The 14,156-nt window shown below is 43.5% G+C and overlaps 1 protein-coding gene across 2 annotated transcripts in view; it reads left to right on the forward strand.

The window, feature by feature from the left end:
• The window catches only part of LOC112230770 (metal transporter CNNM3), a 29,119-nt gene extending 22,122 nt beyond the window's left edge, over positions 1–6,997 (forward strand). For both annotated transcript variants that reach the window (XM_042311213.1, XM_042311212.1), the window contains one exon: positions 5,342–6,997. Coding sequence is in view for 1 of the 2 variants with exons in the window: in XM_042311212.1 (XP_042167146.1) it covers positions 5,342–5,391 (50 nt within the window). In the remaining variant the exon portion in view is untranslated. The remainder of the gene's footprint in view (positions 1–5,341) is intronic.
• The last annotated feature ends 7,159 nt before the right edge of the window (positions 6,998–14,156 follow it).

Consider the following 14,156-nt stretch of genomic DNA (forward strand, 5'->3'; position numbering starts at 1 on the left):
TCATCTGACCAGAGCACCTTCTTCCACATGTTTGGTGTGTCTCCCAGGTGGCTTGTGGCAAACTTTAAACGACACTTTTTATGGATATCTTTAAGAAATGGCTTTCTTCTTGCCACTCTTCCATAAAGTCCAGATTTGTGCAATATACGACTGATTGTTGTCCTATGGACAGAGTCTCCCACCTCAGCTGTAGATCTCTGCAGTTCATCCAGAGTGATCATGGGCCTCTTGGCTGCATCTCTGATCAGTCTTCTCCTTGTATGAGCTGAAAGTTTAGAGGGACGGCCAGGTCTTGGTAGATTTGCAGTGGTCTGATATTCCTTCCATTTCAATATTATCGCTTGCACAGTGCTCCTTGGGATGTTTAAAGCTTGGGAAATCTTTTTGTATCCAAATCCGGCTTTAAACTTCTTCACAACAGTATCCCGGACCTGCCTGGTGTGTTCCTTGTTCTTCATGATGCTCTCTGCGCTTTTAACGGACCTCTGAGACTATCACAGTGCAGGTGCATTTATACGGAGACTTGATTACACACAGGTGGATTGTATTTATCATCATTAGTCATTTAGGTCAACATTGGATCATTCAGAGATCCTCACTGAACTTCTGGAGAGAGTTTGCTGCACTGAAAGTAAAGGGGCTGAATAATTTTGCACGCCCAATTTTTCAGTTTTTGATTTGTTAAAAAAGTTTGAAATATCCAATAAATGTCATTCCACTTCATGATTGTGTCCCACTTGTTGTTGATTCTTCACAAAAAAATACAGTTTTATATCTTTGTTTGAAGCCTGAAATGTGGCAAAAGGTCGCAAAGTTCAAGGGGGCCGAATACTTTCGCAAGGCACTGTAGTTAGTATGCTTGTTGGTCATAGTATGGATCTAGTTAGCATGCCAAAAGTTCCTGGATGTCGTACTAAATTTGCCAATATACTAAGGATACAAGCAGTAGACACTTTCTGTGCTTTTAGGGCCCATAATGCAATTCTTTAGAAAATGGGCATGGCTTCACATTTTCAGATTTGAAGAAAATTGCGAAGTGGTTACAAATTCATTGCTTTAACTAATTAAGATGAATGTTACGCAATCTAATAAAGAAATTACTTTTCAAATAAGTTACATTACACATTTGGCTGACAATTTGTTAGCTACGCTATCCTTACGTGCGAAGCATTACAGCAACTAGTTACCTAACGTTAGTTGGCTAATACATCAAACTTGCCAGGCAGTATAACTATATGCTAACTAACTGTTTATTGACTTGATTATTCACACCATTCTTAGTGTGTTCTCAATGGACATTGTTCATTCTGGCTATCGACTCCAATTTCAGAGTGTGCCAGAGTGCAAAATAACTGGTAAATTTACGAACGCTCAACACTGTTGGGCAGTGTCTGTAAATGTTGCCAAAAAAAGAGTCATTAAATTGTTGCCAGCAGCACAGTTAGTCACCAATGATCTGGATAACGTGAAAACAGCCTAACCAGCTCTGCTAGGGTGAGTAAAATGGTCAGAGTGAGGTGTTCTTCCCCTGAGGAGCTAAAAGCTCTGAAAGCCAGTAGGGAAGTTGCTAAGGAGAGCCGTCTTCTCTCTCTCGCCCCAGACTATGATCAAATCCTTGGAGTGATCAGAGTCGGAGGGAGGCTGCGCCAAGCAGAAGTTTTGGACCCCGATGCTATCCACCCAATTATCCTTGACTCCAGACACCCTCTTACCAGGCTCCTCATCAAGAGTTAGGATGAGAGGCTGCTCCACCCAGGGCCAGAGAGGGTCTATGGGGAGATGAGGCGGAAGTACTGGATAATTGGAGGACGAGGAGCCATTCGTAAGCACCAATACGCCTGGGTAGAATGTCAGAGATGGCGGGCCGGAGCCACGGTGCCCAAAATGGCAGATTTACCCCCTGCTCGCTTGCGCCTCCTTAAACCACCCTTCTGGTCAACAGGAGTAGATTGCTTTGGCCCCTTGATGATCAAGCTAGTCGTCGAGCGGAAAAGCGCTGGGGCATTCTATTCAAGTGTTTGACAACTAGATGTGTCCACCTGGACCTACTGGAGAGGGGCGGCAGGGTAGCCTTGTGGTTAGAGCGTTGGACTAGTAACCGGAAGGTTGCAAGTTCAAACCCCCAAGCTGAACAGGCAGTTCCTAGGCCATCATTGAAAATAAGAATTTGTTCTTAACTGACTTGCCTGGTTAAATAAAGGAAAAAATTAAATAAAAAGTGTTTGGATACTGAAGCCTTCCTCACTGAAGCCTTCCTCACTGAAGCCTTCCTCACAGAGGTACAAACTTCAAGGCAGGAGAAGCCAGGTTGTAGGAAGCTTTCCAAGCCATGGAACCCAGCCTCCAGGATCAGCTGATGGACCAACAAATCTCATTCAAATGTAACCCTCTAGGAGCTCCTCATTTTGGAGGAGCATGGGAGCGAGAGATAGCCTTACGAGTTGCACTGGGGGACCACACTGTCACTGAAACTGTCTAGAGGACCGTCCTGATAGAGGTGGAAGAGATACTGAACTCCAAACCCTTGGGATATCTCTCTGCAGACATTGCTGACCCTGATCCGGTTACACCGAATATGCTCTTGATCGGACGCCGAGATGCGTCACTTCCTCAAGCCATGTATGCTGATACCAACCTCGTTGGCAGACGCCGGTGGCGACACAGCCAGATCTTAGCTGACCATTTCTGGGCCCGATTAATTCAGGATTACCTACCAAGTCTACAGCACAGAGGGAAATGGTGGAGAGAAATGGCCAGCCTGGTTATTGGCCAAGTAATAATGATGGTGGACCCTCAGCTGCCTCAAGCCTCCTGGCCGGTGGGCCGTATCACAAAGACCATGCCTGGGACCGATGGTCGTGTTAGATTGTTAGCTTGGGTGTTTGACTGCCGTTGTAAGGTCAGAATGCTCGGATCAACTCCTCGGCCAGAACGTACTCTGAACTCTCAGAGAGCAAAATGCTCTGATTTTACGAACTGACCACTCTCTAGCACTCCAGATTGAATTGACAAACACACCCGAAATCATAAAATGTCCAGCTATTCATTTGTTATGCTAACAAGCTGTCAAGAGGTTGCATAGCAACACCATCAACTTCCGGTAGACAGGCGAAGCGCTAGTATGCTCAACTGAAATTATACCGTTCATTTACAGTGTACTAAAATGAACTAATAATATATACTCATTTCAGGATGTAGTATACAGAATGTTAGTATGGTATTCGAACACAGCTATGGTCTTCTCAGTAGCATGACATCAATCATACACACACTCTCTCTCTCTGAAAGGTTACCAAGGCATTGAGAGAGAGAATGAAACAGTCTTTTACAGTCAGTCACAACCCACCTGAGGCATTAAGGGCTTTATTCAGACTTGAGATCCACACACTTGAATGTTCACGGAAGTCTCCCATTGACATCAAGTAATGGTTTATGGGAAGATTAAGTCTGAATATGGCCTTAAGAAAGGTTTGTCTCTTTGGCAGATCCTTCTCAGACACTAGAATAACGCTTGCTGAGTGGAACCTTCTCAGATGGAAGAGTTTCTTTAGACTTAGACTATTTCCTCTCAATACTTAGTGCCCTTCATTTGTATCACACAGATAGTGAGATATAATCATGAGATTACAAGCATTGGTTTCTCAAATGACTGCCTCGTCTGGTTTACCAACTACTTCTCAGAGAGTTCAGTGTGTCAAATTGGAGGGCCTGTTGTCCGGACCTCTGGCAGTCTCTATGGGGGTACCACAGGGTTCAATTCTTGGACCTGCTCTTTTCTCTGTATATATCAATGATGTCACTTTTGCTGCTGGTGATTCCTTGATCCACCTCTACGCAGACGACACCATACTGTATACATCTGGCCGTTCTTTGGACACTGTGTTAACAAACCTCCAAACGAGCTTTAATGCCATACAACACTTCTTCCGTGGCCTCCAAATGCCTTTAAATGCTAGTAAAACTAAATGCATGCTCTTCAACCGATCGCTACCCGCCCGCCCGACTAGCATCACTACTCTGGACGGTTCTGACTTAGAGTATGTGGACAACTACAAATACCTAGGTGTCTGGCTAGACTGTAAACTCTCCTTCCAGACTCATATTAAGCATCTCCAGTTCAAAATGAAATCTAGAATCGGCTTCCTATTTCACAACAAAGCCTCCTTCACTCACGCTGCCAAACATACCCTCGTAAAACTGACTATCCTACCGAAATGATGTCATTTACAAAATAGCCCCCAACACTGTACTCAGCAAACTGGATGTAGTCTATCACAGTGCCATCCATTTTGTCACCAAAGCCACATATACTACCCACCACTGCGACCTGTACGCTCTCGTTGGCTGGCCCCGCGTTACATATTCGTCGCCAGACCCACTGGCTCCAGGTCATTTATAAGTCTTTGCTAGGTAAAGCGCCACCTTATTTCAGCTCACTGGTCACCATAGCAACACCCACCCGTAGCACGCGCTCCAACAGGTATATCTCACTGGTCATCCCCAAAGCCAATTCCTCCTTTTGGCCGCCTTTCCTTCCAGTTCTCTGCTGCCAATGACTGGAACGAACTTCAAAAATCGCTGAAGTTGGAGACTTATTTCTCCCTCACTAACTTCAACCATCAGCTATCTGAGCAGCTTACCGATCGCTGCAGCTGTACATAGCCCATATGTAAATAGCCCATTCAACTACCTACCTCATCCCCATATTGTTTTTATTTACTTTTTTTTGCTCTTTTGTACACCAGTATTTCTACTTGCACATCCATCACTCATTTGCTAAATTGTAATTACTTCATTACTATGGCCTATTTTTTGCCTTACCTCCTTACTCCATTTGCACACACTGTATATAGATTTTTCTATTGTGTTATTGACTGTACGTTTGTTTATCCCACGTGTAACTCTGTGTTGTTGTTGTTGTCACACTGCTTAACTTTATCTTGGCCAGGTCGCAGTTGTAAATGACAACTTGTTCTCAACTGGCCTACCTGGTTAAATAAAGGTAAAATAAAAGCAATCAGGTCCGGGTGAATGAGAGTGCATGGGAAGCCCATTTGTTTCCTCATACTCTCTCTTGTCCCATATTTCTGTCCTTTTCTGCCTGCCCTATCTCATCCCTCTCTACTACGTATGTATGTCGCTCTTTTCCCACTCTTCTCCTTCATCTGCTGTGTATACAGTACACCCACAGGAGGTAAAGACTAAATGCATTGTGACTTCATAGTGGGCTGCATTGTGATTTGTTTCACCGGTGCCATTGTGGAAGTCATAACGGGTGGCATTGTGATGTCATCTCCCCACTCACGCCCTCCTCCTCTCTCTCATTGGCTGGGTTCTACAGGTGGCAGTAAATCCCAGGAGAGTTCCACAGAAGAGGAGGCTCATGGGTAATGCAGTTCTCTCCCTCAGAACGACGTGTGTTACTCAGACGACCAACCGACAGTCACATGCGACTGTTTTTAGGAGTAGACTTCATGTGTTTATCTCTGAAATGCAGTGATTGAACCTGGCTAGTGTGAGCGTGTGTGTCGCTGCTGCACCATCCTCAGCTGTACTTCTCATTCATTATGTTTCGCATTGAATCAGCCATGACTATTGTGCGTGTGTATGCATACCTGTGTGTGTACGCGGTGTGTGTGTCTCCTCCCTGTTGTAATTCAGCCTCCTTTCCTAAACGTTACATTGCCTGTTCCTTCATTTATTATCAGTGTGCCAAAGCGACTCACCTTAACCTCCTGTGGGTGTGTGTGCGTGGATTGTCAAAACCCGTCCGTCCATCCAAGCATTAGACAGAGGGTGGTAAAAACAGTTGATTTGCACTAAAGTGTGGTGATTTGCTTTAGTCGTTGAGTTATACGTCCATTTATACACTCCCACATTTCAGACGCATACATATTTGTATGTAGAGCCAAATATTGCTTGTTTCTGTTGTTTATACCATTCAATGCAGTACTTATTGCTGCCTAATGAAGGCCTGTATTTTTTTCTTTAGTTAGTGATAGATCGCCCAACATTTAATAAATATCTATTTGAACATTTTCGTATTTGAACATTTTCAGTGAACTATCCCTTTAAGAGAGCTGATTCGATGCCTATTCCTTTGCACAGTCAGACGTTTAGCTTTAGGTCTGAGCTGTGATGAGCGAGGCAGATTACGTGAAAGAGGCAGATTACCCTGACCCACTCTGCTTTCATGCATTCTTTTTGTGTGGCCAACAAGATTCATGAAGTTGCCGTAGTGTGTGTGTGTGTGTGTATGTGTGTGTTTGTGTCATATCTAAAGCACCTTGTTGATTCTTCTCATCCTTGAGTTCCATTAACATTCCGCATCACTTCTGTGTCCAGGTGTGGGAGTGTGTGTCTGCTGTTTGGCTGGCCATATGTGTGTTGTCCGTCAGTCTTACAGACTCCTTCAGGAAACTCAATTTCCCATGTTGCAGCGTACCTACCCATGTGTGCAGGGAACACATCTGTTACCCACTGTCGAGACTGGAAACCTAGAGAACGGCCTGGTCCAGAATCAACCCCTTGGGCCTTCCCCTAATGCCTTCCCCTGGCCCATAGCTGTCTACCCTTTTCTTGTAGGCCTTAGTTATTGAATTAATGTTGGTTGATCTAAAGAAAAGGTGGTGACTCCACCTAGACTTTGTCAGGCCACGGGGACCTTTCACCATGACCTATCTGATTAATTCTGATCTGCAAATATCAAACAAAGAGGGGGTAGGAGTCTTTTGGAGTGGATCAGAGTGCACAGTGCAGACCATAGCAAAATGTTTTGCAATGGAAAATGAAAAACAATAATTTCTTATTGGACAAGTTCGGGTAGTCCAACCCTGTTTCAGTCGTGTTCTTCTGTTTGGTGCCTAATGAACATGACACAGTGTTTCCCAGCGGTCATGTTAGGGGCCGGCCATCTTGTTTGCCTCAGTCCTTCCCCACCCTTCTGAGGGAGGGTCTCGTTTTTGTTTATCTACTTTAACAATAAAAAAAAATCATTAGCAAACACAATGACAAATCAAACTGGTTTGTTTTTAATTTATTCAAACAAAACAGTACCTTATTTACATAAGTATTCAGACCCTTTGCTATGAGACTCGAGATTGAGCTCAGGTGCATCCTGTTTCCATTAATAATCCTTGATGTTTCTACAACTTGATTGGAGTCCACCTGTGGTAAATTCAATTGATTGGACATGATTTGGAAAGGCACACACCTGTCTATATAAGGTCCCAGAGTTGACAGTGCATGTCAGAGATAAAACCATGCCATGAGGTCGAAGGAATTGTCCGTCGAGCTCCAAGACAGGATTGTGTCGAGGCACAGTTCTGAGGCAGGGTACCAACACATTTCTGCAGCATTGACGGTCCCCAAGAACACAGTGAACTCCATCATTCTTAAATGGAAGAAGTTTGGAACCACCAAGACTCTTCCTAGAGCTGGCCGTCCAGCCAAATTGAGCAGGAGAGAAGGGCCTTGGTCAGGGAGGTGACCAAGAACCTGCTGGTCACTCTGACAGCGCTCTAGAGTTCCTCTGTGGAGATGGGAGAACCTTCCAGAATGATAACCATCTTTGCAGCACTCCACCAATCAGGCCTTTATGGCAGAGTGGCTAGACGGAAGCCACTCCTCAGTAAAAGGCACATGACAGCCCTCTTGGAGTTTGCCAAAAGGCACCTAAAGACTCTCAGACCATGAGAAACAAGATTCTCTGGTCTGATGAAACCAAGATTGAACATTTTTGCCTGAATGCCAAGGGTCACATTTGGAGGAAACCTGGCACCCTCCCTATGGTGAAGTGTAGTGGTGGCAGCATCATGCTGTGGGGAGATTTTTCAGTGGCAGGAACAGGGAGACTAGTCAGGATCGAGGTAAGATGAACAGAGCGCTCCTTGATGGAAACCTGCTCCAGAGCACTCAGGACCTCAGACTGGGGGGCGAAGGTTCACCTTCCAACAGGACAATGGCCCAAAGCACACAGCCAAGACAATGCAGGAGTGGCTTCAGGACAAGTCTCAACGTCCTTGAATGACCCAGCCAGAACCCGGACTTGAACCCCATCGAACATCTCTGGGGAGACCTGAAAATAGCTGAGGAGCAATGCTCCCCATCCAACCTGACAGAACTTGAGAAGAATGGGAGAAACTCCCAAAATACAAGCTTGTAGTGTCATACCCAAGAAAACTCGATGTAATCACTGCCAAAGGTGCTTCAACAAAGTACTGAGTAAAGGGTCTGAATACTTATGTAAATATGAAAGTTTTTTTATTTGAAATAAATGAGCAAAAATGTCTGTTTTTGCTTTGTCATTATGGAGTATCGTGTGTAGATTGAGGGGGGGGGAAACTATTTAATACATTTTAGAATAAGGCTGTAACAATGTGGAAAAAGGTCAAGGGGTCTGAATACTTTCCTAAGGCACTGTAATTACGTACATATGCTAATTAAGTGATTCACCATTTGATTCAAAGTTAAGCTGTTTTATCAATTATTTTGTATCAAGTCCATTCATACTGTATCAAAGACTGAATGTATATTGTAAAAAAGGTAATCATTACTTGTGCTACTTATACTGATCTGGATAATTATTTTGTTTGTTGATGATGTAGAGAACTGTATATTATATACATACGTATAGAAAGAATATGAATCAAGGATGTAGATTTTAAGCTTGTAGTTTTAATCTCAGTTTTCAGGTACATATGTATAATACTGTTACCATGACGATAAAGGCCAGACCAGGTCTACTTTCTCTCCAGGTTTTGTTTGTATAGATTCTTTCCCAATTTTTCTCTGGAATGCTGAGTTGTGGCTGCAGGGAACATTGCATTGAAATCTTTCAATATCTGCTGTTTCTTAGTAATAAACCCAGACCTGGTATACATCTGTCTTTTAGTTTTGTATTTTTTTTTTACCCTGATTTCAGAAGAGGCTGGTGGGAGGAGCTATAGGAGGATGGGCTCATTGTAATTGCTGGAAGGGAATCATTGGAACGGAGTCAAATGTGTGGTTTCCATAGGTTTGATAACGTTCTCCTCTCACCAGCCTCCTCTACCTGATTTGTTTCTTAGTTAGAAAGCAGCTTTACTCCCTCATTTCGGGTTTAGGCGGCGAGAAGTGGGGGGAGTTAGGAGTGTCTGGAGAGCATGTGTTCATGTGAGCATGTGTCTGGAGAGCATGTGTTCATGTGAGCATGTGTCTGGAGAGCATGTGTTCATGTGTTCATGATGAGAGGAGGAAAAAATACAACAGAAGAGAGGAAAGAGGATCAAAGTAAAGGAGAGTCTGAAATGATTTGTATTTATTTACCTCTGGTAGAAGCTGGTGGCTTTTTTTTTTCAATCATTTGCATGTCTTTGCGAGTGACGTGTCAAGGGCTGAGTCTGCAACTCTTTTCTCCCCTCTTCTCACACCTCTGCTGCTCTATAGGAGCAAGCCAGTGGAGTAGATATTGGTGGGCCCAGGATAGAGCTTCCCAGGTCCTGCATGGAGATTATTTCTTCCCTGCAGCTCAGTGCGGGAGATGGGCTGGGGGCCTGATGACCAGTCAGCACCGGTAGTGCTTGGGGCTGGGGCGCAGAGAACACAACCAGGTGCTGTTTCCATTCACTGGTGTTTGTGCCTTGAAAAATCAAAGTAGAGGGCTAGTACACATATCCAAACCATCCAAAACAATCAAATATCATTAACCAAGACTACAATAGGCTATATAATGTTGCAAACGATTGAGCGGAGTTGATTAGGCCTGGCCTAGCCAAGCTACTTCACTCTGCTCAAACGTTTTTAACATTTTGACTAAATGGACCTTGCTACTAAACATGGTGTTACCAATGTGGGAAGCTTATGATTTTCTTTCTCTGACAAAATTATGTATGATCAAACGTTTTCTGCTTTCTCTGCAGGAGTATGCTGCTAGGCTAGCTAGCCACTAGCCAACCAAGTAGCTAGCGCTAGCTATTGTTGGCAAAACATGGCTACTCTTTTCGTCGACCATAATAGAAAACACAACAACATACCTCATCCTTCCCATGCTTCACGTGTTGTACAAGCCAGCAGCAACATTTTGGGAGTAGCCTTTCCACTGGCATCTCCACTGCGGCCCTTGTTTATTTTCTTTGCCTTGATGAACTTGTTGCGAACCCTACCCCACTTTTTCGAACAAGGGGTTGTGTCGGACCCCAGCATCTCCGCGATATCCCTCCACGAATTGGCATTTACATGCTGGTCTTTAATATAATGTATGGCTAGAATCGTAGCTGTAAAGGTACTTCTGTACCTCTTCGGTCTGGACATGCTTGAAGTTGTCGTTCACCATCTTGAATTCACACGGAGTTTTGGGCGACAAGGACGAAGGGGTGTAGACTTCAGCTCCTGAACTTTGGCTGAACATGAGGAATAATGATGTCCTATGCCGAACACCAAAACGAACAAAAATGTCATCATAACATATTCTCAAACTGTTCCGAACTGTTTCGGTTGGGAAGCGTGCGGCCGCCTTTATCAGGGTCTACACCAGGAAGGAAGCGTTTGGTTTAGTTGCACTTTGCAACGCGGACAACATCCAATGGAATGGCTGCCTTTCTGCCGTAACGTCTTTGCAGCGTCTCCTGTGAACAGTGTGAACAGACCTCCACTAGTTTTCCACCCGTATTTCTTTGAAGGCAGATGCAGACAAGTTTCGGAGTTGATCATATGTTAGACATATTCACCTGGCCCATAGTGCATCATCCACGTTCTCCGAATACTGTGTATAGACTGTTTGGTTCAGCTAACTAACATTGACGTTATAGATCAGGGGTATTCAACTCTTACCAGGTCCAGAGCCTGTTGGCTTTATGTTCTACCTGTTCTACCGGGGCGGCAGGTAGCCTAGTGGTTAGAGCGTTGGGCCAGTAACTGAAAGGTTGCTGGATCGAATCCGTGAGCTGACAAGGTCAAAATCTATTGTTCTGCCCCTGAACAAGACAGCTAACCCACTGTTCCCCGGTGGGCCATCATTGTAAGTAAGAATTTGTTCTTAACTGACTTGCCTTGTTTAAATACAATTAATTGCATCTGCCTGGTGTCCCAGGTCTAAATCAGTCCCTGATTAGAGGGAAATAAAAAAATACAACCATACGACTGGCTTTGAGGTTGAGAGTTATAGATAATAATGCACTCTATGGTGCATTATTATTATTATTATTCTGAGAGCGGTCTTTAGTATGGTAGCCTACATCTGGTCGACACTAGAGGGAGCCAAAAGCATGCCGCACCTGCGAAAACAGTTGGTGAGGTAACATTCCACTAATTGGTCTTTTGAACAATCACCAGGTGTTTTCACATCAAATTAGTGCAAAAAAAGATGCAGCCTTAGACACACATCAATGTTATAGACTAATAACATCAGATATACATATACTGTGAAAGTGTTTGCCCCCTTTTCTGATTTTCTCTATTTTTGCAACAGATCTTCAACCAAAACCCAATATTAGTTCAAGGGAACCTGAGTGAACAAATAACACATCTGATACTTATTTCATTTATTTAATAAACAAACTTATGCAACACCCAATGCACCTGTGTGAAAAACACCCAATTGCCCCCTTACATTTGTTAACTGGTTGTGCCACCTTTAGCTGCAAAGACTGTCTGCAACAGTTGGATAGTTGGCAAAGACTGTCTGCAACAGTTGGATAGTTGGCAAAGACTGTCTGCAACAGTTGGATAGTTGGCAAAGACTGTCTGCAACAGTTGGATAGTTGGCAAAGACTGTCTGCAACAGTTGGATAGTTGGCAAAGACTGTCTGCAACTACCGCTTTCGGTAGTTGTTGATCAGTGTCACATCGCTGTGGGGGAATTTTGGCCCACTCTTCCATGCAGAACTGAGACATTTGTGGGGTTTTGGAGTATAAACTGCTCGTTTCAGGTCCTGCCACAACATCTCAATTGGATGTAGGTCTGGACCATTCCAAATCTTGATTTGTTTTTTGCTTTTTAGCCATTCTGATGTAGACTAGCTTGTGTGTTTTGGATCATTGCCTTGCTGCATGACCCAGCTGCACTTTCGCTTCACATCATGAACGGCCTTACATTCTCTTATACGGAGCAGAATTTATGGCTCCTTCAATGATGGCAGGTCATCCAGGTCCTGAGGCAGCAAACATCCCCAAACCATCACACTACTACCACCATGCTTGACTGTTGGCATGAGGAGTGGCTTCCGTCTGGCCACTCTACCATAAAGGCCTGTTTGGTTGAGTGCTGCGGAGATGGTTGTCCTTCTGAAAGGTTTTCCCATCTCCACAGAGGAACTCTGGAGCTCTGTCAGAATGACCATCAGGTTCTTGGTCACCTCTCTGACCAAAGCCCTTCTCCCCCAACTGCTCAGTTTGGCCAGGCGACCAGATCTGGTAGAGTCTTGGTGGTTCCAAACTTCATCCATTTAAGAATGATGGAGGCCACTGTGTTCTTGGGGACCTTCAATGCTGCAGAAATGTTTTGGTATCCTTCCCCAGACCTGTACCGACACAATCCTGTCACTGAGCTCTAGGGACATTTCCTTCAACCTCATGGCTTGGTTTTTGCTCTGACATCCACTGTCAACTGTGGGACCTTATATAGACAGGTGTGTGCCTTTACAAATATTGACTGACTTTTATCAAGCTGCCCACTCAAGAAAAGCTTCAAACTGTAACCAGTGCCTGCAACCTGGTTCAGATTATCAGTCAACCTGCCAGGGTGTTTACAAACAGCACAGGAATGAAATCATCCACATGTATTGATTACATGTTTATAAATGCTGCAGAAATCTGCTATAAAGAACTATCAAAATCCATCGGATGTAGTGACCATATTATAGCAGCCATATCTAGGAAAACCAAAGTTCCAAAAGCTTTGCCTCGTAAATTGTGTAAGAGGTCATACAATAAGTGTTGTAGTGATTCTTTGTAGAAGATGTAAAGAATATTTGCTGGTCTGTGGTGTGTAATGAGGAGCAACCAGACGCTGCACTTGACACATTTATGAAATTGCTCACTCCAGTTGCTAATAAGCATGCACCCATTAAGGAAATGGCTGTAAAAACAGGTTAAAATCCCCGTGGATTGATGAGGAATTTAAAACATGTATGATTGAGAGGGAGGAGGCAAAAGGAATGGCAAATCAGTCTGGCTGCACAGCCGATTGGCTAACGTCCTGCACATTGAGAAATCATGTGACTAAACTGAACAAAAAGAAGAAGCAAATATCAATTATATAAAGAATGATAGTGAAAAGCTTTAGAGCACCTTAAGTGACATTTTGGGCAAAAAGGCAAACTCGGCTCCATCAGTCATTGAATCAGATTCATCACAAAACCCACTGATATTGGCAACGACTTTAATGATTTTTTCATTGGCAAGATTAGCAAACTTAGGCATGACATGCCAACAACAAATTCTAAACCTACACATCCATGCATAACTGACCAAATTATTGAAAGACAAGACTAACATTGTCATTTTGAATTCCGTAAAGTGAGTGTCAGAGGTGAAAAAAGGATTGTCTATCAACAATGACTCAATGACTTAATCAACAATGGCTTAACAGATTTTAACAGATTTTGGCATTGGAATCTGTGCATAAAATATATTTTTTAATGAGGCCACACGTTATCACATCTACTCTTACAACATACAGTGCCTTCAAGTATTTACACCTCTTTACTTTTTCCACATTGTGTTGTGTTACAGCCTGAATTTAATATTGATTAAATTGATTAAATTGTTTTGTGTCACTGATCTACACACAACACCCTATAATGTTAAAGTGGAATTTTGTTTGTAGAACATTCTCGCAATTAACAGAAAATGTAAAGCTGAAACGTCTTGAGCCAATGAGTATTCAACCTTTTTGTTATGGCCTAAATACGTTCAGGAGTAAAAATGTGCTTAACAAATCACAAAATAAGTTGCATGGACTCATTCTGTGTTCAATAATAGTGGTTAATGTGATTCTTTAAAGTTTTTAACCACTACCCCATCTCTATGCCCCACACATACAATTACCTGTAAGGTCCCTCAATCGAGTAGTGCATTTCGGTGAACCGATGCTTCAGGTCTGAAAACGACCGAGCAGCAGCTGGGGACCATGTGAACAGAACCTTGGGAGAGGTGAGAACAGAGAGGGGGGAAGCCAG

The sequence above is a fragment of the Oncorhynchus tshawytscha genome, linkage group LG33 (assembly GCF_018296145.1).
Source record: "Oncorhynchus tshawytscha isolate Ot180627B linkage group LG33, Otsh_v2.0, whole genome shotgun sequence".
NCBI classification, from domain to species: domain Eukaryota; kingdom Metazoa; phylum Chordata; class Actinopteri; order Salmoniformes; family Salmonidae; genus Oncorhynchus; species Oncorhynchus tshawytscha.